This window comes from Neopsephotus bourkii, unplaced genomic scaffold, assembly GCF_033783945.1.
Source record: "Neopsephotus bourkii isolate Nb327-2 ecotype Australia unplaced genomic scaffold, CSIRO-AGI_Nbou_v1 NB_107, whole genome shotgun sequence".
NCBI classification, from domain to species: Eukaryota; Metazoa; Chordata; class Aves; order Psittaciformes; family Psittacidae; genus Neopsephotus; species Neopsephotus bourkii.
In genome coordinates this window covers 15,553,165-15,578,512 of record NW_026900624.1, presented here as the reverse complement: position 1 = coordinate 15,578,512, position 25,348 = coordinate 15,553,165, and the positions used below count along the sequence as shown (strand labels likewise).

General features: G+C 49.0%; 1 protein-coding gene across 1 annotated transcript; it reads left to right on the top strand.

The window, feature by feature from the left end:
• The first annotated feature begins 2,260 nt into the window (after nucleotides 1–2,260).
• SGSM3 (small G protein signaling modulator 3) lies at nucleotides 2,261–22,949 on the top strand. The gene is made up of 21 exons (XM_061364345.1): nucleotides 2,261–3,089; nucleotides 4,752–4,837; nucleotides 6,024–6,090; nucleotides 7,221–7,429; nucleotides 7,573–7,680; nucleotides 8,285–8,428; nucleotides 8,805–9,000; nucleotides 9,228–9,373; nucleotides 10,337–10,564; nucleotides 11,481–11,535; nucleotides 15,408–15,535; nucleotides 15,835–15,990; nucleotides 16,525–16,579; nucleotides 17,045–17,094; nucleotides 18,338–18,490; nucleotides 18,588–18,658; nucleotides 18,999–19,047; nucleotides 19,354–19,439; nucleotides 19,786–19,908; nucleotides 21,328–21,388; nucleotides 21,738–22,949. Exons 1-21 carry the CDS (start codon nucleotides 3,083–3,085, stop codon nucleotides 21,819–21,821), a joined length of 2,262 nt encoding a protein of 753 aa, XP_061220329.1. The 5' UTR covers nucleotides 2,261–3,082; the 3' UTR covers nucleotides 21,822–22,949.
• The last annotated feature ends 2,399 nt before the right edge of the window (nucleotides 22,950–25,348 follow it).

Here is a 25,348-nt window from a genome sequence, read left to right as displayed (position 1 = left end):
TAAAGGACACCTACACTGGAAAATAAACTAATTGGATATAATCCTTCATTGTGTGTATTTGCAGCTCCAACAAAGGTGTTGCAGCTGGAACGCTTCAAATAGCTCCCAGCCGCCTTTTTCAGGGACACATGCTGACATTACAGCTGTCTTCTAGCAGGCTGGAATCAGTGGTGGTGTAATTTGTTTTACAGGCTCAACTTAAAAGGTAAAGCTGCAAATAACAGGTACCATTTGCATTTTAACAAAAACTACATTTATTTCAAAGTGTGAGGTCTACCTTTTGTGTGACCAAAATCACTTTGCACAGGAAACTCAACTTGCCATTAAAAATGGAAAATGCCTCTCAATCCATGTGTGAAAACTGGTTTTGATTCTAGAGTTCTGATGGTTTGCAGGTTGTCATGAATATTTGTTGAATCTGATCTATTTTTTCCTTTGTATCCCTTATTGTTGTTCATTTCAGAAGTATGTACTGTGCAAATAACCCAGCTAAGTAAGCTGTGGCAATTTCATGCGTGCAATTTCACAGGCTTCATGGAAACACCTTTTGTTACTTGCTGTCTCCTTGCTTAGGAGAATTTGAGAGTTGCCTTAGGGTTATATCTGTCAAAGGAAAGAACTTCCTGTATCAATCCCATATGCCAAATATCCTCCTCCTTGGCTTGCACTGGGTGTTGCAGAGCTGGGAAGGGGCAGAAAGCAGGGTGATGGAGACCTGCAGGGCTGGCCCAGTGGGCTTGGCACCTTCTCTTGAAGACACCTGGCTCCATGAGTGGTCCCCAGTGCACCACCTTCTTGTGCCACAGCTGGAGCCTTCTCTTGGTGTGATTCATGCTCGACACCCTGCCCTTTTGCACACCCCAGTGCCAGCAGCAAGGTGAGCTTCAAGGTTTCCCTGGGCCCCGTCCCAGATGTGTGCTCACAGGAAGGTTTCTATAGGAACCAGGGACAGGAAAAACCTGCCCACCTAGTTCAGTGCTCTAATGCAGGCAGCAGGCAGGCAAAGGCCATCGTGTGATGACGTGGACAAGGGAAGGTGTTTTCCTCTGCTACACCTGTCCTGGGATGAGGAGGCACTTGTAGCTTCAGCACTCCTGCCCAGCTTCCCAAGCACCGTGGTTAATTCCCTTGTTACGGGGTGTTTTCTCATCTACATGCCTAACACATGGGCCTGGCTCCTCTGTTAGCAGGCTGGTTCAGCAGTGACTGGATGCAGTGAAGGTTGATAATGACTGAGGGGATCCCTGCTCACAAGCTTGAGGCATTGAGGACAGATTCAGAGCACAGGTAACGAGAAGCATGGCAGACATACAACATGGCTGAAACTGTGACTGCATTCCTAATAAAAGTCATTAGAGACAAGGTTAACCTGTGCTGAGAGAAGGTAGGGGAGAAGGACATATTGCAGGCTCAGGACTAGAGCAGCTGTGATTTCAGGGCGGCGATAAGCCTGAAAAATACCCCATTAAAATACGTTCACAATGATGTTGAAAGGGGAATAAGTATTGTCAGCAGTTTTACCTGCTTGGTGTGCCTGCTGTGTGTGTTCCCATGTCTAATGAGCTGCCGGTGCTCATTCTGTAATTCTTATGTCTCCAACGCTACTCGGGGAAGAGTTGGTGCTAAGACAACAAGTGGGGCTGTGGTGATGGGAAGTATAGAAAAACATTTACAGAACTCACAGGTGAGCAGTTGACCATTGTGTGGACAATGTTACTTCTCAGAAATAAAAGCTGAACTTTGTTTTATTTCTTTCTGTGTTTTTATTTTTGCCTTGAGAGTTGGTGTCAGAAAATCAGTGTCTGCTTATCCATGCCCGCCTTTCCCTTGCAGAGAACTGTTCAAATCCGGGAGGAAGAAGCCTTGACATTTGTGTTCTCAGATCTTTTTACGCTTTTGTAGTGTTTTATAGCTGCTTATTGTGGAGTGCTGTAGCAAGCCACTTGCAGGCTGCAAGAGCTCACTGGAGAGCTCACTGAGATGCAGAGGCAGTATCACCTTGTACTATTGAGCACTATAAACAGCTGGACAGGGCTTGCTGGATGAATCCCTGGGGTTTCTTCTTTTAGTGATTTGCAGTCCTGAGTAGTTTTACTGGAATGGGGAAGCTGGAAAACCCATCCCAGTCATGCAAATGTAAGTTTTAAAGTAAGTTCTTTTCCAAGTGACCGATATATCCCAGTACTGTCTTCATCTGCTTCATAGAGGTGGCTCCTGCTGGCTCCCACATGGAGTTATAAGGTTGTTCTTAAAGTCCAAAATCTCTCTCTCTTGATTACTTAATCATTCCACTGTTTTTGTGGAAACCCCATATAAAATTCTGCTGTGAACTGCTATCAGGAGAGTCAGCAGGGGAGCTATGCAGGCTGTTTCATCATCTGAGGTCTATTGCCTGATACAGTTCAGAGGAGCCTGGCTCATTGCAGAGGTACTCAATAACATGCTGTCCACATCCCAGCCCAGCTCATCACAGAAAATCATTTTTGGAAGTTTTGCCAGCTCCCTTCAGGGAGCTGTATTCCACAGCATAATACACTTCGCTCCTGTGGTTTGTGATGCCACTCCTAAAATCCCTTTCAGTCTTATTTCATCTAGTCCTTAAACCCTTTTCACCATTCAGGTCCTTTCTCCATGGACAGTGTATTCAGAGAATGATGGTATGGGTTTTTTAGTATTTGTGAATAAATACAGGACTCACGATACGTAATGGAAAAAGTGATGGAAGTGGACTGGGTTTTTGACATTCTTTCAGTCAGCAGTGCTGTTACTGTCACAAGGAATTTGGTGAATAACAGCGTGCTCTTTCTAGCTAATGGGTAGGTATGAAACCAAGAGTCCAGTCTCTGGAATTTAAAGTTCCTGTGGGGGAACTTAAATACTAAGGGATTTAGTTTTCCTGTGGGCAAGTTGTGTGTGAAGGGTGTGTCTATTCTCCACCATGTTCTTAGATACTAAGTTCTGTCACCACCAATATGTTTGTTACTGTTTTTTTCTTCTTGCAACAGGATACTGACCTCTGACCTGTGATAACAGCATTTCTGGACCTGCTGACAACCTCTGCCACTCAGCCTTACCTAGCATAATGTCAGGTGAGCAGACAAAAATGAACACAGTGTATGTGAAATAGATGTTTTTATCTCTTACTGCTGAGCAAAAGAAGCAGAAAGGCCAAATGGTTTCTCTAAGAAAGGGACTTTTAGGAAAGAGAAATAGTTCCATGGCATCATGTTTTAGTTTCAGGCATATGAAAAACAATGATGTGTTTGGTGACAGCCAACAAGGCTTCGCTAAGGGCTAATCACGCTTGACCAATTTGGTGGCCTTCTGTGATGGGGCCACAGAACTGATGGATAGGGGCAGAGCAATTGAGATCGTCTACCTGGACTTGTGCAAAGTGTTTGACACTGTCCTGCACAACATCCTTGTCTCTCAACTGGAGAGACATGGATGTGATGGATGAACCACCTGCTGGATAAAGAACTGTCTGGATGGCTGCACGCAAAGAGTTACGGTCAGTGGCTCAATGTCCAGCTGGAGACCAGTAGCGAGCAGTGTCCACCAGGGGTTGGTGTTGGGGCTGATCCTGTTCAACATCTTCGTCGCTGACATGGACAGTGGGATTGAGTGCGCCCTCAGCAAGTTTGCCGATGACACCAAGCTGTGTGGTTCGGTTGATACGCTGGAGGGAAGGAATGCCATCCAGAGGGACCTGGACACACTTGAGAGGTGGCCAGTGCCAACCTCGGGAAGTTCAACAAAGCAAATTGCAAGGTCCTACACCTGGGTCAGGGCAATCCCAGGCACAGCTACAGGCTGGGCAGAGAAGGACTTGGGGGTGTTGGTTGATAAAAGCTTAACATGAGCCGGCTGCAGTGTGCGCTTGCAGCCCAGAAAGCCAAGTATATCCTGGTCTGCATCAAAAGGGGTGTGACCAGCAGGTCGAAGGAGGTGAACCTGCCCCTCTACTGTGCTCTCATGAGACCTCACTTGGAGTATTGTGTGCAGTTCTGGTGTTCTAAACATAAAAAGGACATGGAAGTGTTGGAAGAAGTCCAGAAGAGGCCATGAGGGTAATCAGGGGGCTGAAGCATCTCTCCTATGAAGACAGGCTGAGAGAGCTGGGGCTGTTCAGCCTGGAGAAGAGAAGGCTGCGTGGAGACCTCATAGCAGTCTTCCATTATCTGAAGGGGACCTACAAGGATGCTGGAGAAGGATTCTTCATCAGGGAGTGTAATGATAGGACAAGGGGTAATGGCTTTAAACTTAAACAGGGGAAGTTCAGGTTAGATACGAGGAAGAAGTTCATTGCTGTGAGGGTGGTGAGGCCAGGCAGCCCAAAGAAATGGCAAATGCTCCATCCCTAGCAGTGTTCAAGGTCAGGTTGGAAAGAGCCTTGGGCAACATGATCCAGTGTGAGGCGTCCCTGCCCATGGCAAGGGGGTCGGAACTAGATAATCTTAAGGTCTGTTGAACCCTAACCATTCTGTGGTTCTATGATTCTGTGATCGTATGATCTTTCTACTGCTTGGAAAAGCTTCACAATCAGTGCTAAGTCAGGGGAACCATTACCCAAAAAACTTTTTTCTGCTTACTTGCTTTGCTAGTGAAGCGGGAGCTGTTTCGATGTCTAGGATAGTCACAAACTGCCAAGTGAATCCTTCTCTTGCTGAAACAGCCTTTACTGAGTATGTGTCTTCCAAGGGAGTCCTTCCAGGTTTTCACTGTTGGTGTGTTGATCTCTTTCTGTTTAGGCCATCACACTCCCCCTGCTGGGGGCCCCTTTTCAGCGCTCACTCCCAGCATTTGGCCTCAGGAGATCCTGGCAAAATACACACAGGTACAGTGTGGGGCAGGGAGCGGAGTGTCCTCTGGGACCCTGGTGATTTCTGATGGTCTCTGGAAGCCACAGGGAAAAGGAGGGAGGGGTGCACTTTTACTCCAGTGGTTGTTTGTGAATGCTTGTTTGCTATTTAAGCTTCACGTGTTTTGTGGCTGCATCCTGGCTTTTGCAAGAGCATCTTTCAGAGCACAGAGAAACTTGTGTGAGTTATTGCCTTGCTGTTTTGCAACTATTGCTCCACTTTGAAAATGTTGACACCCTCAGGGAGTCTCTGTCATCATCAAGCTACTCAAGACGGCTTGTGCATGGCAGGAAATGCTAGCCTCAAGACTTGTCACCACGTGGGCAGAGCAGGAAGGAAGGGAGCAGCCATGGAATTTTGTAACTTACCCGCAGTGTTTCCTGAAAGCAGTTAGGCCCTGTAAAGCAGAGTAAAGCTTACTGTGGAGCAATGCTAGAAGCATGCTTCTTGGGTGCTGCCTAGGTATAATGCTTGTGGGAGACCACACAGGAGGGGCAGAGGACTTGTGGAAAAGGGGAGGTATCTGTAGGTTTTCACTTCATAAAAAAGCCTGGTTGTAACCTCCTGCAATGCCAACCATGAGCACAGATGAGGAAAGTTGAGATTTGGGTCATGGACCTTAATTGCTTTTGGCCTATAATTTGGGCTTGCTTCACAGGTGCAGATCCCAGTTTTGCCTGTCATATTTCAGAGAAAATCTGAAAGCAACAGGCAGGAGATGGAGCAATGCAGGGAGCTGAATTCGCAGTGTGTGTGCAGAGGTAACATACAGGACTGCTGTGTATTATAGACATAGTAGAGACCACTTGAGCTGGTGTGTGTGGATTTCTCAGTCCATGAAGAGGGCTGCGTGCCCCTCCAAGTGGGAAGTTCTGATCTTAATATGGCGCTGGAAAAAGGATTGCTGGGAAAATCTGTGCAGGTGTGAAGGCAGGGCTTCACAACTTCTATGGAGAAGTCAAAATGGGAATGGCATACTTACTTGCCATACTTCCAGCTGGGAGTTGTGGTGGGAGGCATTGAAAATGAAAAGGGCAAGGAAGTCTAGTCTACTCACTCAGAGGGCACAATGTGGACAGTGGCAGGATGTGGCAATATCCAAATGTCTCTGTTCAGTTGTTCAGAGCTAAAGTGTCTGTTCTCCTTCTTCACATCTCCTAGAAAGAAGAATCTGTGGAGCAGCCAGAGTTCCACTATGATGAATTCGGTTTCCGAGTTGATAAGGAAGGTAAAGCCAGTCCCATACCTTCCCCTTCCATTGTGTCCTGTATCCAGCCCTTTTCATGCGTCAGAGTATGACAGGGTAATTTTCCAGCCGTTCTGTGCCAAGCCTCATCTACCCATCTGTAGACATCATTCTGTATCCTACCATTGTAACTGTGTTGGACTTGCTGGTCTAATGGGGGTCTGGAGCATAGGCTATGCAGCAGAGTCATTTCCAACCCTGTTATGCTTGTGGCACAAGGAAGAGGGAGAGCTATTGCAGCTGGGCATTGAACTACAACAGCTGGCTGCCTTTGCAAAGAGGAAGAGAAAGAAGTGGGGAGAATAGGAATGGCTTTATGTGCTCTGAGAGTACATTTCAAGGGCTCAGGCCATACAGTGCAAGGGCAGAAGCTGTTTTGCATGTGAGCACTGAGGCACCTTGAGTAGTAGAGGATCCTCTTTGAAGCACTGACCTGAAGATGAGGACAGGACACTGGTTTTCTTCAGCCATAACTTTTGATTGACTTATGCATTATAAAATCTGCAGAAAGATTTGGGCTGCATTGTCGGGATGTGTTGTATGGTGAAGGGCAGGGTGCCTTACGTCAAACCTGTACTTATGCTGAAGTATCTGTTTTAGAAAGCCAGCCTCAGGTTAAGGTGCTCTCTCATTGTGAATTTGGAAGTGTTCGTGTTAAAGCTATTTTGGTGATTCAATAGACCCAAAGTTAAAATTTTGCACCTCATTACCTGCAGGAGCATATACCTTCTGCTTGCCACCTCTGAGGCTTGCTATGCTTTTGTCAGTCTGATTTACAGATCCTTACAAAACCCAGTAGGATGGTTGCTGCCAGGATCCTGTTTAATTCTAGCCACACTCTGTTCTAAATCATGATTAAGTAGGGACTAGAAGCCTGCTGACAGCTTCTTTAGTTCTCAAGGCCCCACTGCCTTTTGCTTATGACCATAAAATTTGCTGCATGGAGAAGACAGAAACCAATCTTTTCCTTTCCATTCTCAGGCTGGAAGACGTGAATATTTTTAATGTGCTTTCTTTAGTTGGCCATCCAACTCCCTGCCCTATGTTCATTCCCTCTCTTGTTTTCCTCACTCACATGTTTCTGTTTCTTTCCCTTCCCTTTGCTGAGGCAGATGGTGCTGAGCCAAACTCCAGCAAGCTTCTGGGGGTCCCACTGACAGAGGAGCCACAACAGAGGCTCAAGTGGCAGGCTCATCTGGAATTCACACATAACCATGACGTGGGTGACCTCACCTGGGACAAAATAGAGGTCACCCTACCTCATTCAGACAAGCTGCGCTCCCTGGTGCTAGCCGGCATCCCACATAGCATGAGGCCACAGGTGAGGGTGCTGCCTGTTCTGGGCAGGCTCTCCTGCCTGGAGTAAGAGACAGTCAAGCAAGACCACTTTCTCTTGGTTGAGAGGGTGCCAGATTTTGACTTTCTTAGTGACTCCTCCTGTCTTTATTCACCCTGTTCCTGTAGCTGTGGATGCGCCTGTCTGGAGCCTTGCAGAAGAAGAGGAATTCAGAGATGTCGTATCGGGATATTGTGAAAAACAGCTCTAACAATGAAACCATTGCTGCCAAACAGGTAGGGGACACTGCCTAGTGCTGACTAGGCACAAGGAAGTGGGGAGAAAGGGGAAGATTTGTTGTGTGAGGAGGAAGGGGTCTGACACCTGCAGCAGGGACAGTTGAGAGGACATACGTGGTTGAATATTGCTCTACATATGTTCACACATCACCAAGAAGCTAGATTCGAAATGGTTGGAAGAAGAAACAGCACTGCCTAAGAGAGATCTCTGGGCTGTTCACCTCCAAGTCCTCTGTCACAGATACAGCCAGGTTGTTGGTTTCTCTCTGGAATAGGTTTGTTGGAAAGCCTTCCTTGAAATCCAAGCAGATGAAATTCTTAACTGTGTGCTTGCTATTCTTAGTGGTGAAACTAGGGGTTGAGTTTAGGCAAGTATTCCTTGGGAGTCACCAAGTCACTGTGTCTCACATGTCACTGAAGGCTGTTAAACTGACCCCAGGTGCTTGGGCAAGCCAACTTCTTTGGTGCCTAAGGACTTACAGATGGGTGTGGGGCAGCAGAGTTCCCTGAGGCAAGGGGCCATGGGGAAGTGCATAGAGCAGAAGGCAGTTGTTCAGATACTGAAAACTTGACTCTGTCCTTGTTTATGGCTGTCTGGCAGATTGAAAAGGACCTGCTACGGACAATGCCCAGCAACGCCTGCTTCTCCAACATGAACAGTATTGGTGTGCCACGGCTGCGCAGGATACTACGTGGACTTGCTTGGCTCTACCCAGATATTGGATATTGCCAGGGCACTGGCATGGTAACCTGCTTTCAGAGTGTCTTTGTGGTAGGGATAGTTTTGTCTGTGGTTGCTACGCTGGTGCAAATGATTTGAGGCAAAACTGCCAGACACTATGGCCTTCAGATGAGGTGAAAGGAAATTCTTTCCACATGGAATATTTTCCCTTGGTAAGGGAGTAGCACTGTGTATCCAGAGATGTGGAGGAATTCAGTCCACTTGTTAGGGAGGGGTATGCATTGCACTCAGAAGAAATCCTTCGGTAGAGACTGTGAGAGAGCTGCTGCAAAGGAGGACATTCATAACCTAAATACTGGTCCGTCTCTCCACATGAGGGAGTGCGGAAACAGTTCTGCTCCTCTTAGGACATGCGTTTCTTCTTCTTTCAAAATCCTAGGTGGCTGCCTCTCTGCTGCTGTTCTTGGAGGAGGAAGATGCCTTCTGGATGATGTGTGCTATCATCGAGGAACTGGTTCCTGCCTCCTACTTCAGCACCACCCTGATGGGTGTACAGACAGACCAGCGTGTGCTGCGACAGCTCATTGTGCAGTACTTGCCTCGCCTGGACAAGCTGCTCCAGGAGCACGACATTGGTAAAAGTGTGCCCTAGAAACCATAGCTTTTCTTGCCAGGGTGACATGCACACAGATTATTGTTCTTGTTTCACAAAGAGAGAGAAGCAGCGCTAGGAGCAGACCTCCTGGCCCTGGAGGCAGTGCATGGTCATCTTTAAGCTGAAAGGACAGCACTTAGGAGAGTCCCTGTTCACTGGCTGGCTGACTTCTTATGTTGTGATTCTTTTCTGTACCACTGTTCACAGAGCTATCCTTGATCACCTTGCACTGGTTCCTCACCTCTTTCGCTAGTGTCGTTCACATCAAGCTGCTGCTGCGTATTTGGGACCTATTCTTCTACGAGGGCTCTCTGGTGCTGTTCCAACTCACTTTGGGCATGCTCAGTATGAAGGTAATTTCCACCTCCTCTTCCTCCTTTATAGTACTTTGATGTTTAATCCTGAGATTTAGAAGCAAGAAGGTTTTGTATCTGCTTCCTATATGTTTTTTTGGGAGTGTGCTAGGGAAGGTGACTTCCTGCTGCCTTCAGAACTGGAGGCTGTGTAAAATTTCCAAGGCTCTATGTAGGAATCTGTGATTGCCGGTTTTCTCTCATAACTAAACCCCATCAGCTGTCCCTTCTGTTCAGGTTAGATCCCAACTTGAGGGTTCATCTTAGCTAACCCAAGGCACCTCCTGATTTTGCACAATCTATGAGCAGAGATTTGGCACAATCTATGAGCAGAGATTAAAGACTGTGGTTGTCTGGGAAGCCTTTGATGGCACTGTTGAATGCTCCAAGAGATTAGCATTATCCTGACCACATGTGATTTGCCTGGCCTACCTGATTTAACCAAATGGTCTTTTTATGTGAAAAACGATTTTGTGGTTCAGCTTGTTGTTTGAAGAGCAAGGGTGAGCCTGCTGGGAGTAAGGGGAAGGTGGAGCACAGCTGGACGTGGTAGGCACTCTAGAGTGTGTGAGACTGAGAAGCTTCCATTCTCTTATTCCCAGCTAGATCCTGCTGTGCCCAGTCCTAGTGGTGGGTGCAGAATAGCTTTGATTTTGTCTTTCCTTGCTGATTTGATTTCCTTTAAATGATGAATGCTGTGATTCAAAAACATGCCAGATAAAATTCTGAGGGCAGGTCTCAGTGCAGTAGAGCATTAAAAGGTGCTGTTCACCTCCCAGAGATAGCTTGAACTTTTCCTGTTGAATTCTTGTATGGAATTTTGAAGTCTTTTATGCAACTAGACTTTTACATCTAGTTACACATACCCAGGCTCTACACAGAATATAAATCGCATCTAGCAGGCCCAAGAGCATAGTTGTAGTGCTCCTTGTTCTGTGTGGCAAAATGACTGTTTCATTGCAGGAGGATGAGCTAATCCAGTCTGAGAACTCTGCCTCAATCTTTAACACACTCTCGGACATCCCCAGTCAGATTGAAGATGCAGATGTGCTGCTGCAGGAGGCCATGCGTGTGGCTGGCTCCCTGACAGATGTGGCAGTGGAGACTCAGCGTCGCAAACACTTGGCCTACCTCATTGCTGACCAAGGGCAGCTGCTCAACTCCAGCACCACTGTCAACAATTTATCCAAAGTGAGTGCTGCTCATGTATGTTCCCTTATGTATTCCCTCTCAGTTGCTGTTTATGAGTAAGTAGTCCTCCTGTAGGAGAGGATTATGGCTCCAGGATAACTGTCATCTAGAAGAGAAAAGGTCTTGGGAAGTTGGAGGAAGGTCTGTACTAATGAGATGCTGTCATACCTGTCCTGGTTGATAAATCATCAGGTGAAAGGGATGTTGGCATTCATTGTAGTTATCATTAATGACAATTCTGATGAAATGTGATGCATGTCGTTAATGGAAACTAAAAGAACCAACTGCTTCTGGCAGAATTTGCTCGGAGCACACAGAGCAGAGTAGGACCTGGAGTTAGTCCATTAGTAAGAATCTGGTACACTAAAATAACTCCGGAAGGCAGAGTCAGAAAACAGCATGAGAAGCTGAATAAAAAATGCACCTGTCTTTAATCTTGGACTGCAGTCTGCTGTTACAGATGATGTAGCTTCTGTTTGTCAAGCCTGTGTGGGAGATGTATTTTTGATGCTCATCTGTGAGCTTATCACAAGGTACTCCTGTAATTCTAAAATATAATCAGCACCCACTTAGAAATTTATATGTAATTACATGTGGCCCTGGTTTTGGCAACAAGTACAATTAGATTATTTACTTGAATCATGGTTGATTCTTGAACTTCAGTTATGTTTTTGTAACAGTTGAGCTATAAATAACCTGTTGCACACGGAGCAGATCAAGCAGAAGAGGTGATTCATTGCATCAGAACCAGAATAACTCCTATCTAAAATTGCTAGCTCACTTTCCTCCCATTCCAGTGGTAGCTGTCTGGACCCCTTGCCCAAAGCTGCCCATTGTGGAGGGTTGCTATATTTTATTTCTGAAATCTGTCCTAATGTGTGTGCTGCATTCTTTCTCTCCCTTCTCTCTCCCTCAGATTGTGCGCCGCAGAACTCAGCGTAGGAAATCTGGCATCACCTCTCTGCTTTTTGGTAAGGACAATCCTCTACCTATCATGTGGTGTTGATGGGGGTAGCAGCCTAGGAACAAGAGAGCAAGCAAAGCAGGGAAGCACTGGGGCAGAAGAAGAGGATAGAAGGGAGCCAGAACTGAAGGAGGAGAGTGAAGAAATGCAGATTTCTAGGTGCTTGCTTTGGTCTGAGCTCAGAAAGTAAATTTGAGGTTGCACGGTTAGTCCTTGAATGGTGACTAAGAGTGAGCTGCAGCTCAGCCCAGCTGTGATGTCCTTTTTGCACCGACCAACAGGTCAAAAGCATTTTCTGGCAGACTGTATGCAGTCCACAGGCTGGCAGTTATTCTCTCCCAATCTTACTCTGGAGCATCTCTGCAGATCTGAGACAGGGGAAGATGGTCTAGTGTGTCACCATCGGAATTTATAAATGCAAACATCACTGGTGTTCCCCCTTACTTTCTTTGAGAATTCAATGTTATGAACATTTTTGAGGCTTAATTTTCTTTGCTTATGAGCTAAGCCATCATATATTCAAAAGGCACAAAGCCAGAATAGGTTTTGCATGGGTTTAATAGCAACTTGCCTCTTTGACTCCATAATAACCCTTTCTATTTCAGCCCTCACTGTCATCACCTTCCTTGCAACTGGTTAGTGTTCTTGAAATTGCCACATTTCACCACAGAAATTCTTTTTCCAGAGGAAGGCACCATACTGAATTTACAGGGTTCAGATAGTGTTCCTGTTGTGGTTGAAATAGCCTGACTAAATCTAAAACTTGGCTTACTGGTATTTCCAGAGAATAGCTTTTCTGATGTTCTCCAGGAATGTGATCTATTGTCACAGGCTTGCTACAAGCACATACAGCATTACATATAAAAGTTATGGTAGAAGACTAGCGATGCTGTAAAGTCAAGCTGCAGAAGTGAAGAAATGCAAGGAAGTTGCTTGTGCAACCTGATCTCAGGCCTCCTGTATGTAATGTTATCATACACCCAGGACAGATTGAACCGGCAGGGAACTGAACTGCCAGATGCATCTTTCTTGTGTCTCAGATAGTCTCCTTGACCAAGTTTGAGTAGCTTTATGAAGGTGATAGTGAGTTGTACCACACACAAAGATAAAAGTTAAGTTCAAGCTTCAAAATGTATCAGTGGTAGAAGTGAGATGATTGATAGTGCTTTCTCATTCTAGTGGGGTTTCTAAACAGTGACTGGTATGTTTTTTACATAGTATTCTCCTTGGTATTTAAAATCTTGGTTAGAATAGAGAAGATGCAGCAGATAACCAGAATGGAAAACTTCAGCCTAAGAGAGGGGAAGGAAAGCTGGGATGTGATAAATTCACCTTATACTAGAACTATCAACCTTAAGGGTAGAGTCTGCTGCCTGTGATAGTTACTGTGTAGAGCTGGTATATAGACCTCATCTGGGTGGAAATAACAGCTTCCCCAGAACTTGGTTGTTCTTTCTTAGAGGGAGTGCAGATGCTAGTAGGGTCTTGGACAGGAGTCGTAGAATCACAGAGCACTGCTTGGGAGGGACCTCTAGGAGCCTGTGGTGCAACCTCTCCTGCTCAAGGCCAGTGTCTTGCTCATGCTACGTGAGTTTGGCTAGGGCTTTCTCTAGCTGATAAGCAAGCAGTTGGACCAGATTTCTAATGGAGGAATAGAAAGAAGAAACAGGGAAAGGTAGTTTGGCAGAGAACATGATGTGCAGTTTTGCCCTGTTCCTGTTGGATGGTCACTGCAACAAGGAAATGCAGGACAGCTAGTCCTCCTCTGCACAACTGTGCAGCTAATCAGTCTCTGCAGACTCAAAATAGAGCCTTCTCACACACTGCTGATCCCACACTGGTTTCCTGTTTTGGAAATGTACATGCAGTCGTGTCAGGTGCAGTGAGGTGAATCTGGAGGAAACCTTTCTTGTCTGTGATGTATATTCTGAGGTAGGAGGGTGTGGAACTTTGCTTCCCGTATCTCCTGCTTGTGTTTGGGTGGGATTGACCTGAGTACAGGTGGAGGAGCACAGTATTTTGGCCAGAACAGACTGAATGAGTACAGAAACAATCAGTGATCTATGTAAGTGAGGGCAGCCCATGGAGCTACTGCGGCTGTGGTTGAGGTTTCTTCTTTAGTCACAGTCTGTTTTAGCAACATGCAGTTTCTGGAAATCCCCACTGTCTGCATGATCACCTATGTGTTTACAAGCTTTGTATATCTGAATCTGTCGTGAGGCTTCTTACAAGCTCTGTTTCTTACCCCTGGCCGCTGAGGAGGAGGTTTTGTTAATTTTCATTGCTTGGACTGGAAGTAAGTCCAGTGCCTGCAATGCCCTGCAATTTTTCTAGCCAGAAACAAAGTTCTGTTTTCTCTTAAGCTTTGAGCATCTGATTCTCAAGTCATTTGATTTAATAAATAGAAAACAATTACGAAAAATTATTTTAAATCTAATTTTGGGCTTCTATTTGTATTCTTAAAAGTTTGGGTCTATTTAATTAAGATCACTTATGATTAAAAGATAACATTAATCACTTTTCAGTAGGCAGAAGCTTCGTGTGTACATAGCTGTTGCAGTAGCTGTATGGCTCGGGCCACAGTATTCATTTTGGTTTCTACAGTGCTGTTAGAGGATAAGCAGAGTACTAATTTGCTAGCCAATGGTTTACTTGGGTCTTGCATTAAAGCTGTGTTTGTATAAGAATTAGACATTGTTTAAATGTTGATTTTGTTACTCAAGCTACCACATCTTCAGTATATTAGAGAGAGAGAGAAAAAACAGATGTATGAAAACACATTTTTGAGTTTAAGCAAAACGTCATGTACCAAACATCATGTACCCAGTTTTCAAGGCATTCAGGTACATCAACTGTCTGTAAAGAATCCATCCCATTAGGTATCTATCTGCATAAATTAATAGAGGCAGGCTGTGAAAGCTCCTGGGGGAAATTAGTGACTGTTGAAAGATGCTTTGGTAATTTTTACTCTGTACTCACATCCATTTCTATATGCCCAAACCCTTTTGAAATCTGGGTATTAGGGAGGTTAAGGTCTTAAGTAGGTGACAGCTTTTCTCTTGTGGCTCTGGCTGCTAGGCTGACTCAGCAAAGTGGGCTGGTTTGGCTTTTCACGTGTTTTTTGAGACTTGGGGAAGAGAATGCTCTCAGCCTGTGAGGTGTACAGAAATCAGAAGCAGTTCAACTAAAGTGACGAGACAATTTCAGTTGAAGAGAATTTTTGAAAGTTCCCAAGTTTTGTGTCACATCATGCAGCTCCCTACAGAGAAATGTCTACCCAGTATAAAGGAGGTACGCAGCACGCAGCTCCTCGGTGTACTGAGTTGCCCAGATGACAAGAGATGACATCTCTATGCATGGAGACCTCATAGCAGCCTTCCAGTATCTGAAGGGGGCCTATAGGGATGCTGGGGAGGGACTCTTCATTAGGGACTGTAGTGATAGGACAAGGGGTAATGGGTTCAAACTTAAACAGGGGAAGTTGAGATTGGATATAAGGAAGAAGTTCTTTAAGGGTGGTGAGGCACTGGAATGGGTTGCCCAGGGAAGTTGTAAATGCTGCATCCATGGCAGGGGGGTTGGAACTGGATGATCTTAAGGTCCTTTCCAACCCTAATTATTCTATGATTCTATGACATCTTCCAGTTCCAGATTTATTTTTTAATACCAGCTCCTTAAAATTTGAGACAGTCAAATTGGCATAAGCTCTTTACATCATGGGATAGATTGGCAGTAAGTACCTGCCTTAGTGCAGGCACTTTTAATGTCAGACTTTTTTGATTTCTACAGAATTGATGATTTCTAATGTTAACAAAAAAATAAATGCCTTTTGCTTGACTTCTTGCCTTGCCTTCCCTCTGGCTGTGTGGGCTCCGCTAGGGGATGATGATCTGGAGGCACTGAAAGCCAAGAACATCAAGCAGACGGAGCTGGTGGCTGACCTGCGTGAGGCCATTCTCCAGGTGGCACGGCACTTCCAGTGTGTGGATCCCAAGAACTGCAGCATTGTGAGTGGGAACAGTTGGGTCTGCACTGCTGTGTGTTCCAGGCATGAGCGTTGGGTGTCCACCACAGGCTGTTCACATGCTCCTGGAGCTAGGCTCAAGGAAGAACATGCCAGGTGTAATGGGTGGAGAGGGAAGGTTGCTCAACCTATCCCTGGTGGAGGAAGGCTGTGTGGGGAGGTTGTCTTCCAGGTCGGAGCAGGAAAAGCTTTGGGAAGAGAGGCATGCAGGCCTTGGCCCATCAGCTGGGAGTCATCTGTTGCTTTTCGTTCCTTTTTGCTCTTCACCCACACGTGTGCTAGGATCTGACTCCAGACTACAGCATGGAGAGCCACCAGCGGGACCACGAGAACTACGTGGCCTGTTCCCGCAACCGCCGCCGGCGAGCCAAGGCGCTGCTGGACTTTGAGCGACACGATGACGATGAGCTGGGCTTCCGCAAGAACGACATCATCACGGTACCTCAGCCCACGAGACAGGGACCAGGGCAGGACCGACTTGTTGGGGTGCTGCACTGCCTCTTCTGCAGGGAAAGAAGGGAGGAGATCAGCTTAGAGCCCAGTTAGGAGCCCGAGGGAAGCAGTTGGTGTTCCTGGGAGCTGCCAGGGGATGAGGCAGTGTGTTCCCGTGAGTGTTGGCTTGTGGGTCATTCTCAATGCAAACACAAAGTCCCTTTCCTGGCTGCCATGCAGCTGAGTAGAAGATTGATTTGGTCCAGCCTAAGTCCGAGTTTAACACTACACACTGAGCTGTGGTAAGGCTGTAAAAGAATGCATTTGCATTTTAGCTGTGGGTGTCCCATCCAAAACTGGGGAGAAAAGGGGTAATGTAGTGTTTGCAGTACCTTTTCAATCTTGAAGGCCATGTGTGAGAACAGAACATTGACAAAACAGCTAAGAAAGCAGTTCCTCATTGTGCACACGTAGCCAGGTAGCTGTAGCCCTCCAGGCACTGCACTCTTTAACCAGTGTTTTCCACTCTCTGTTTTTCAGATCATTTCCCAGAAGGATGAGCACTGTTGGGTGGGAGAGCTGAACGGACTGAGAGGTGAGAGCAGGATGGGTTGCACTGGGGAGAGTGGGACTGGATGCAGAGCATCCTTTCATCCACAGCAACTGCTCTGGCACATTTGTAACAAAGGCTGTGCTGATTACCCAGAGCATCTGGCAGGGACAAGGGAAATGTTAACGCAGGGTATGAGAGCGGTGGTGCAGCTGCCTGCCTACTTCTTGCAAACAGCAACTTTAGGCTCCATCCTCCTGGCACAAGGTGGTTGGGTGCGTGTCATCTCTGCTGCTTGCAGTGTCCTATAGTTGGCTTCTTTGTGCAGTTGCCTTAAATCTTGTGATTTTTAGGATGCTCATGACTTTCTTTGGGATGGACCCTTCTTTTGGGATTGGACCCTTTGGGTTTGAACTCTGATTTATTCTCAGCTTCCACTGGGCTCTGATCTTGTCTGTGTAAGGTTTTTCAGTGTCTATGTCAGGCTCACCTCTTTGTCACTCTTTGTAGGTTGGTTTCCTGCAAAATTTGTGGAGATCTTGGATGAGCGGAGTAAAGAGGTAATTAAAAAGAGACACCACCTGTAATGTCATAACTGAAAAACAGTTGAAAAGAGCTGTCTGTTTCCCTTCCTCAGTCTGTTTGCTCTCTGACTGTTGAGCACTTGATGATGTGATCAGGCAGCTTATCTCCCTAAACCTCTTTGCACAACTTCTTCAAGCTGAATGGTTGGAGAATGAGGGCCCCACAGGGCTGCAGGGCATAGCTGAGTATGATGCCTGGGCTTGCAAGGGCCCTAGAGGTGAACTTTGGGCAAGCTGAGAAAGCAGCAGGCAGGTGTGCAGGAGAATCCTGTGGGCAGTGTTTCTACTGGCTCCCCGCTGCCTGTGCTCTCTTCCTTCCTCCTTTGAGGCTGTGCCTGTGGATCCTGCTCATCATGCTCTGTGTTCACTACAGTGAATTCACCCTGAGCTGCTGTGCCCAAGGGGCAATGTCTCAGTTCCTCACCACCTGTCTAGAATGGATACTTCAGTATGGCCCCAAGACTGGGGTAATGGACAGGAAGCAAACATCATTGGCTGTTGGCCTGGCCAATTTTCAGGGGAAGTGGAGAAAGCCCTGTTCTTCCTTCTCCTCAGCATTTGGAGAGTGAAGAAGGGCTTAAAGGGTGACTTGAGAGCCGCAGGAGACACCCCTAGAGAGTTCACTATTGACATTTCACTTGCTACCTCGCTCCCTTTTCAGGGCTAGTTCCTTAGATGCAGATCACTTCTGTGTATATAAACACACCCTGTATTGCTGAGCAGTTCTCCTCCCAGCTGTGGAAATTGGATCTCTCTCATCCTAATTTTGGAATATCTTTCATGGAACAGTGTGTCAGGGTGATACCTTGAAGTGAGGTACCAGCTGACCAGGGAATTCCTATTTTAGCCCCCTTTGCCTTGTTTTAAAATGTCCCAGAGACCCTCAGTGCAAGTCAAATCCCTCACCTTAGCTCAGTCAGCATTACACCAAACCACAACAGTTGCTACATGCTGAATGCTGCCAGCATGGTGCTGCGGTCACCTGTGTGGTCTCCTGGGCACCACAGGCACAAAGGTCCTGGTGTCCCAGCAAATACCCAGGGACTAGCACTGAATGTGGTGCCTTATGCCAGAGCCAGCAAGAGCATAAGGGGTTAAGGGAGGAGGGGCTGGTGGGCACCTGAAGTGGAAGAGCTCTGTGCACAGAAGCTGTAGGTGAGTGGCACCTCCATGCTCTGCCCCTCGGCAGCATGCTGAGCTGCTTCTTGATGTTCCTCAGTACTCCATCGCTGGAGATGACTCGGTCACAGAAGGGGTGACGGACTTGGTGCGAGGAACACTCTGTCCAGCCTTGAAGTCCATACTTGAACATGGATTGAAGAAGCCATCCTTGCTGGGGGGGCCCTGCCACCCTTGGCTGTTCATTGAAGAGGTGAGATGTCTCAGTTCCCTTTGTGGCAGTGTTGCCAGAGGGCTGGGATGAGGGGGCTGTGGGGCAGAGCTTGCTGACTGTCCCTTCACTCCACTAGGCTGCAAGCCGAGAAGTGGAACGTGACTTTGATTCTGTGTATTCTCGCCTTGTGCTCTGCAAGACTTACAGGTAAGGCCACTTTAGTCACACAAAGTAGCTGGGTCTGTGCCCTGCTCCTGCATCCTCATCAAACTACTGCTGTTCTCCACTTCGGGAAGGCTCATGGGCTGCCTCATCCTCCTGTGGGTATAGTATCATTAGGCTGCTGTGCCTGTGCTGACTTGGGGTAGGCAGTGGCTCTCATCCCCTTCTCTGGACTCCTGTGTTTGCTTCTGGATCTGTATCCTGCTCTTTCATGGCTGCAGGATCACCTGTGGGCTTAGCAGTAGAAAGAAAGCTGTTGGGGTACAGAAGAAAAAGGCCTGCATGAGCTCCAGAGCTAGCTAGGTCTCTCCTGTGATCTTTGCAGGCTTGATGAAGATGGCAAAGTCCTCACCCCAGAGGAGCTGCTTTACCGGGTAAGTGCTGCCCTCAGCCCAGGCAGAGCCCAGCTCCTAATATGAGGAAGTTCCCCATGGAGGCTGCTGAATGCCCATCTCTAGGGAGATGCTCCACAGTCTCCCAGACCTTCTCTGATAGGGAGCAGAGACTCCAGGTGTGCTGGGGGGGGGGAAGCAGAAAGTGAAGCCGTTGGGAGGGCTCAGCTCCCCTGGTGCTAGCTGGTGGCACTGGGTAAGGGTGGGCAGCTGCACTGCTCAAGTGGCTGCCCTGCCCAGCCTAAGGTTCAGCTGAGGAGGTGGTAACCACATCTTCCCTCCCTGCAGGCGGTTCAGGCTGTGAACATGACACACGATGCTGCACATGCACAGATGGATGTGAAGCTTCGCTCCCTCATCTGTGTGGGACTCAAGTGAGTCATCCGGTCCTGATACCCTCAGCATGGTGGGTGCAAGGAGCTTGGGGCAGAGTGGGCTAAAGGGCAGAAGCTATTTCAATCTACCTTAGGCCACAGGGTCTTTATCTCACTGCAGCCAAAGAGTGAGATCTACTCCTTGTTCATCATGCTGGTCTCGCTCTTGGCTGGAAGAAGTAGCTCTTATTGCATGAAGTGGCTCACACAAGTTTAATTGGGTTATCCAGTCCCACTGGGACTGTTGGTTGGGGTCAAGACTTGGGCTGAAAACAGCTTGTCCCAAAGGGATGGGGCTTCTTTCCCTCCTTCAGCTTAGTAATACCCCTCCACCCCATTGCTGCAGTGAGCAGGTGCTGCATTTGTGGCTGGAGGTGCTGTGCTCAAGCCTGCAGACCGTGGAGAAGTGGTTCCATCCCTGGTCATTCCTGCGCAGTCCCGGCTGGGTGCAGATCAAATGTGAGCTGAGGTAAGGCCTCACCAGGGTCTGGCATGGATCTCCCCCTCCCCTGCAGGAGGTGGCCCTCTCCAGTGAGTAGCAGCTTGTGCTCCCCAGACATCCCTGCTGCAGAGATTTCCTTCTGTGTGCTGAGGCAGCAGCAACTGTCTAGACAGTTTAATGCGATGCAGGGTGCCTGCCTAATCCAACGGCTTGGCTTTTGCGTAGCTGTCTTGACAAGCAGGGAGCCCCTGCCTGCCAGCGACCTCCTGCTGTGCCCTGCACCTACTCTGATGGAGAGACTGCCTTTTCTACCTGTTGCTCTCCAGGTCCTCTACCAGCCTCTGTGAGTGCAAGCAGGCAACAGGGAATGTGCAGGGGAGACAGTGGTTGTCACTGACCAGGAAGGTGTCAAGTCACTGGCTCACTCCTGGTTAAGCGGGGGAGCGATGTCAGGGGCTGAATGTGGCTTGAGTGCCTGAGCTTGCATAAAGCACATCACATGGAGCCCAGGGCACATGTCACATGGGATGCTCCTGGCCCTCCTGCGCCTGCAGAGCCACATCCAGTCCCAGGGAGCCACAGAGCACCCACCATTCCATCCCTGTTACTGCTGCCGTCCTGCGGGAGCTGTCTCTTGTCCTCACCACCGTCTGGCCCCAGTGGAAGCATCCGTAGCCAGGATGTGCACACCTCAGGGTGCTGTGTCCTCCCTGTGCTGCTGCTGAATGGGGGGACACCCCTCCACCTCTGTGCTGTGGACATCCTGGGGCTGCCTTCCCGCAGCATGGGGGCAGTGCTAGTTCAGCACAGCCAAAGGATCGAGTGGGATTGATTCATGGCTGGGCTTGGGTTTGTGTGGAGCTGGAGCAGAGGCTGATACTGCATTGCTCCCAGCCAGCTTCCTGTGGAGAGCCTCGGCTCCACCGCTGCTGCAGGAGTCACAGGAGACCCCCACACAAGATTTCACCTGAGCTGAAAGGACCGATGTGCTTGTTGCCAAGAGGTCTGAGCTCTGCATCCATGTCCTGAGGACAGGGTTAAGGCTGTGCCTGCAGCCCCTGCTTAGAGCTGGGGCCAGCGAGAGACAGAGAGGGGACTGCATGAACTCCTAAGTGCTACTGGCAGCGGTCTGCTTTCTGGAGAGGAACCCGCCACCCCTTTTGCCAGCTGAGTGCAGCGTAGCAGCATCCGAGCCTGCCCATGCCTCCCTGCACTGCTGCATCAGGCTCTGTAGGGGTTGCACTTGAGTCACATCTTCCGGCTTCTCTTCCCAGCCTGGGCCTGGCAGGATGTGGAGCCCAAAGAGGAGGGGGAAACAGGGAATGAATGGCTGGTGATGCCTTTTCAACACCAGCAAACATGCCTGGGGGCAGCAGCTGTAGGCCCAGGCTGGGAGTATGATCTGGGGTTTGTGCGTGTGTTACCATCACTCTCTTCCCATTGCAGAGTCCTCTGCAAATTCGCCTTCAGCCTCTCTCAGGACTGGGAGCTGCCGGTAAAGAGGGAGGTGAGTAGGTGGCGTCTCTCATTCTTTCCTTTAGCCGAGGGTTTCACTTTCTGCCTCTTCCAGCTCTGTGCTCCAGCCTGTCCTGTGCCTCCTCTTGGCCCCGCACAGAGGCTGCTTTCCCTGCCAGGGCAGGCTCTGCCTGTGATGCTGGCAGCAGGGACAATGGGAAGTGGGGCAATGCAGACTCCTCCCTTCCCCAGAACCCTCCAAACCGCAGGGCCTCTCCCTGTTACAGCCCTGCGGAGGTGGGAAGAGCAGGAGGCTGCTCTGTCTGGGTGCCGCAGACACAGCCTCCCTTTTCTGGGCGCAGAGCACTGACCTGGGTCTCTGTCTCTGTGTTGCCCTGCAGGAGAAGGAGAAGAAGCCACTGAAGGAAGGGGTGCAGGACATGCTCGTGAAGCACCATCTCTTCAGCTGGGACATAGATGGGTGACCCCCGCCCTGCCCCATGCTGGGGAACCTTCTCAATGGCGCACACTCCTCTCCCCCCTCCCCATCATCTCACCCCCTGCCCTCCCCAACCCCCCCACTTGTATCTGTGACAGAATCCTCCTCGGAGGGCTGCCAGGCCACTGGGACAGGTGGCAGCAGCACCGAGAGGCTGAGCTGCAGACCTGAGGGAGGTGATGGTCAAGGGCAATGCTGCAAAGGGACAAGTGCGTTCTGGCCACAAAAACAAGTGTCCCCTCTCTCCCTCCCTCTCAGCCTTCCCCATCTCTGACACCCCTCATCTCATGTTTGCCTCAGCCCTGCCTCCCCCCAGTGCCTGGGGAGCAGCCTGGCTCAAGGGCCCCTTATGCACTGCCCCATGGGCTTACAGCCATGGGGAAGAGACACAGCCCTTGTGGGGTGGCTTTGGTCCATGAGAGCTGGTGCCGTTGGCAGGTGGCACTGCGGTTGCAGGTGGATTTGGGCTGGTGAAAGACTCATGGCTCTATGGGAGCAGGGGTGGCAAATCCCCCTCGTGCCAGTCAAGAGCTTGTCTTTGCTAGGGAGAGGGATGGCAAATCCTGAAGCACTTGGACAAGTTCCTCTGATCTGCAGCCAGGGTTGAGAAGGGACAACCAGCATCACCCTCATCCCACCTCCCTGGCACTGGTGTGTGGGGTGTTGACAAGAGGTGCCCGATGGCACTGGCCTGTTACCAGTGTGACAGCCTTAGGGGATGGGCTGTGTCTCCTCTGGGAGCAGACAAAAAACCACCTCTCCCCTAAACAAGTGTTTCTTGCTGTCATTTTAGTCTCTAGGTGATTTTTACTGTTAACCAAAAAGCTGTACATGAACTCCAGGAATGTGTGTATATTTGGCACCATTGTAGCTCAGGATGAGGTTCAGGTTGGAGCTGGCTCAGGGAGATGTAACTCGTCCTCCTCGCCCTGCGGTGGCAGCGGGGACGCAGGTCGGGAGTGGAGAATTGCTGCTTTGTGGTGGTGGCTCTGGATATGGAGTCTGTGACTTTCTACTGAAAGCGGTTGTCTGTGAGCACAAACTACTCATGGAATGACACTAGATTCTTACTCTATTTGGTGGGTTTGTAAATAAACTGCATCTTGGGAGAGTGCTGGGCTCTGGCTTTCGTTTTTTGACAGGGCCAGGGTGAGATTTAATTCTTCGTTTCTGCTCTTTGATAATTAGGACCCCATTTCTGTGCTGGCTGCCCTTAGCATCAAGTGGAGGTCTCCATTCAGCCTGCACTGGCACTCTGGGGGGCTCCTCACCAGCCTTGCATCAGACCAGCAGCTGGGGCAGGAGCAGTTGTGCTGCCAGCAGTGGCCTCTCTGCCACCCGTCCTCCCTGACGTGCAGCACCAAAGCACAAGTAGAGGGTGTAGGGACACTGCAGGAGGAGGGCCCAGAGGGAAGGGAGCGGGGCTGGCAGGAACCAGGATGGGCAGTGGTGGGTAGCAGCATTGTCTGTACAACAGCTAAAACAGTCTTGGCTGCACCGTGGGATGGTAATGACACAGGGCCTGGGAGAACTGTGGGCAGAAGGCTATGGGAAGGTGGAAGTTGCAGCATGTTTATTGATGTGAAAATGAGTGGTTTCAGTCAAGGTAATTGGATTTGATGGATGGACCACTCACTGGATAAGGAATTGCCTCGAGGAGTCCAAGTGGAGACTAGTGAAGAGTGGTGTCCCTCAGGAGCTGGTACGGGGGGCAGTGCTGTTCATCAGTGACATAGACAGTGGGATTGAGTGCACCCCAGGCATGACTGTGTGGTGGAGTTGACAAGCTGGAGGGAAGGGATGCCATCCAGAGGATCCTGGACAGGTTGGAGAAGTGGGCCAGATAATGGATGCTCAGAGGGCTGGAGCACACCTCTCGTGTGAAGGCAGACTGAGAGCTGGGCTTGTTCTGCCTGGAGAAGAGAAGGCTCCAGGGAGACCTTAGAGCAGCTTCCAGTGCCTAAAGGGGCTACAAGAAGGGTTTTTTCACAAGAGAAGGTAGTGACAGGACAGGGGTGATGGCTTTAAACTGACAAGAAGGGAGATTTAGATTAGACGCTGGGAAGAAGTTCTTCATTATGGGGGTGGTGAGGCACTGGCACAGGGTGCCCAGAGAAGCTGTGGCTGCCCCATCCCTGGCAGTGCTCAAAGCCAGGTTGGACGGGGCTTGGAGCAATCTGCTCTAGTGGAAGGTGCCCCTGCTTGTGGCAGGGGGTTGGAACTGGATGAGCTCTAAGGTCCCTTCCAACCCAGACCGTTCTATGACTCCGTGGTAATTCCAGTTCGCCATGTGGCCAAGGAAGACTGCGGCATCACCTCACCACCACAGCAGCTGTGGTCCAGACCAGCCTGCTGGGCTGGGGTGGAGGCTGTACCAGCTGCCCATACTTCTAGTTGTAGGGTGGGTAATTTCCATGCATGGGGGGAATCTCCCTGGAGCTGAGAAGGGATGAGGCACCACCACTCAAGCATGTTCTTCTTCAGGATTGAGAAAGGCCTGGAGAGTTCATCCCCCCTTATCTGGAAAAGGCAGAGTGGCCCCAAGTTGTGTCCTCCCCGAAGGCAGAGCAGAGACACCTCTGAGCATGTGGCTGTTTGGAATTTTTTTAATAAAATGGATTTTTTTTTTTTTTCAAATATCTGTAACTGAAAAAATAATTCAATTTAAAGATCCATTCTCTCCCCCATTAACTTGTCACTTTGAGCCTTTTCCAGTTGAACACTCGCTCTGGATCTGATGCCCCAGCACCACCTGTCTCCAGCGGTGCTGACCACCCCTCGCCGCGTGCTGCTGCATAGTGGAAGGGAGAGTGCGCACTACTCAAATACACGTTACAAACAAGTAGTGGTTACAGCAGAAAGATTCAGGATTACATTCAAGGTAGAGGCAGAACATCAGACTTTGTGGGTTTTCTTTCCCAATGGGTGCAAAAATGTACGTCCGGGGGAACACCTCTTCCGACAAGGAACTATTCAACTATTATTCAAACAAATAATAGTAAGAAAGCAGAGAACTGGGCTGGCCTGCACTGGGCACTGCCTGGGGAAAAGGCTTTCTAATCTTTCCTGGGCTGAGGTACCGTCTGCCCCTCTGCCCCGGGGCACAGGGTTAGCGCTCGCTCCCCTGGCAGAAGCCCCTTGTGCAGAGGGGCTCTGGCAGGTCGGCTGGGATCCTCAGGAGGTGAGGGTCAGGGTGCTTCTGTGTCTTCTGGGTTCCCTGGGGGCTCTTCAGCCCATCAGCCAATTTCAAGTAATTAAACTGGGGTCATTAAATCCCTACGGCGTTTCACAAATGACAGTGGGTGAGTGAAGGTGAGTGTGAGCAGCTGGGAGCTCAGCCTGGCCCCAGCAGCCCTGGGCAGGGCTGCATCAGTGACAGGCACTGGCACCTCTGCCACAGGCCAAGAGCAGGCTGGGAGTGCACTCTCTGCCTCTAGGAGCTCATTGCACTTGGGTTAAGTTCATTCTTTGTTTACTGGTTGCAGCTTTGTGTTTGTACAAAGAAAGCCCGCA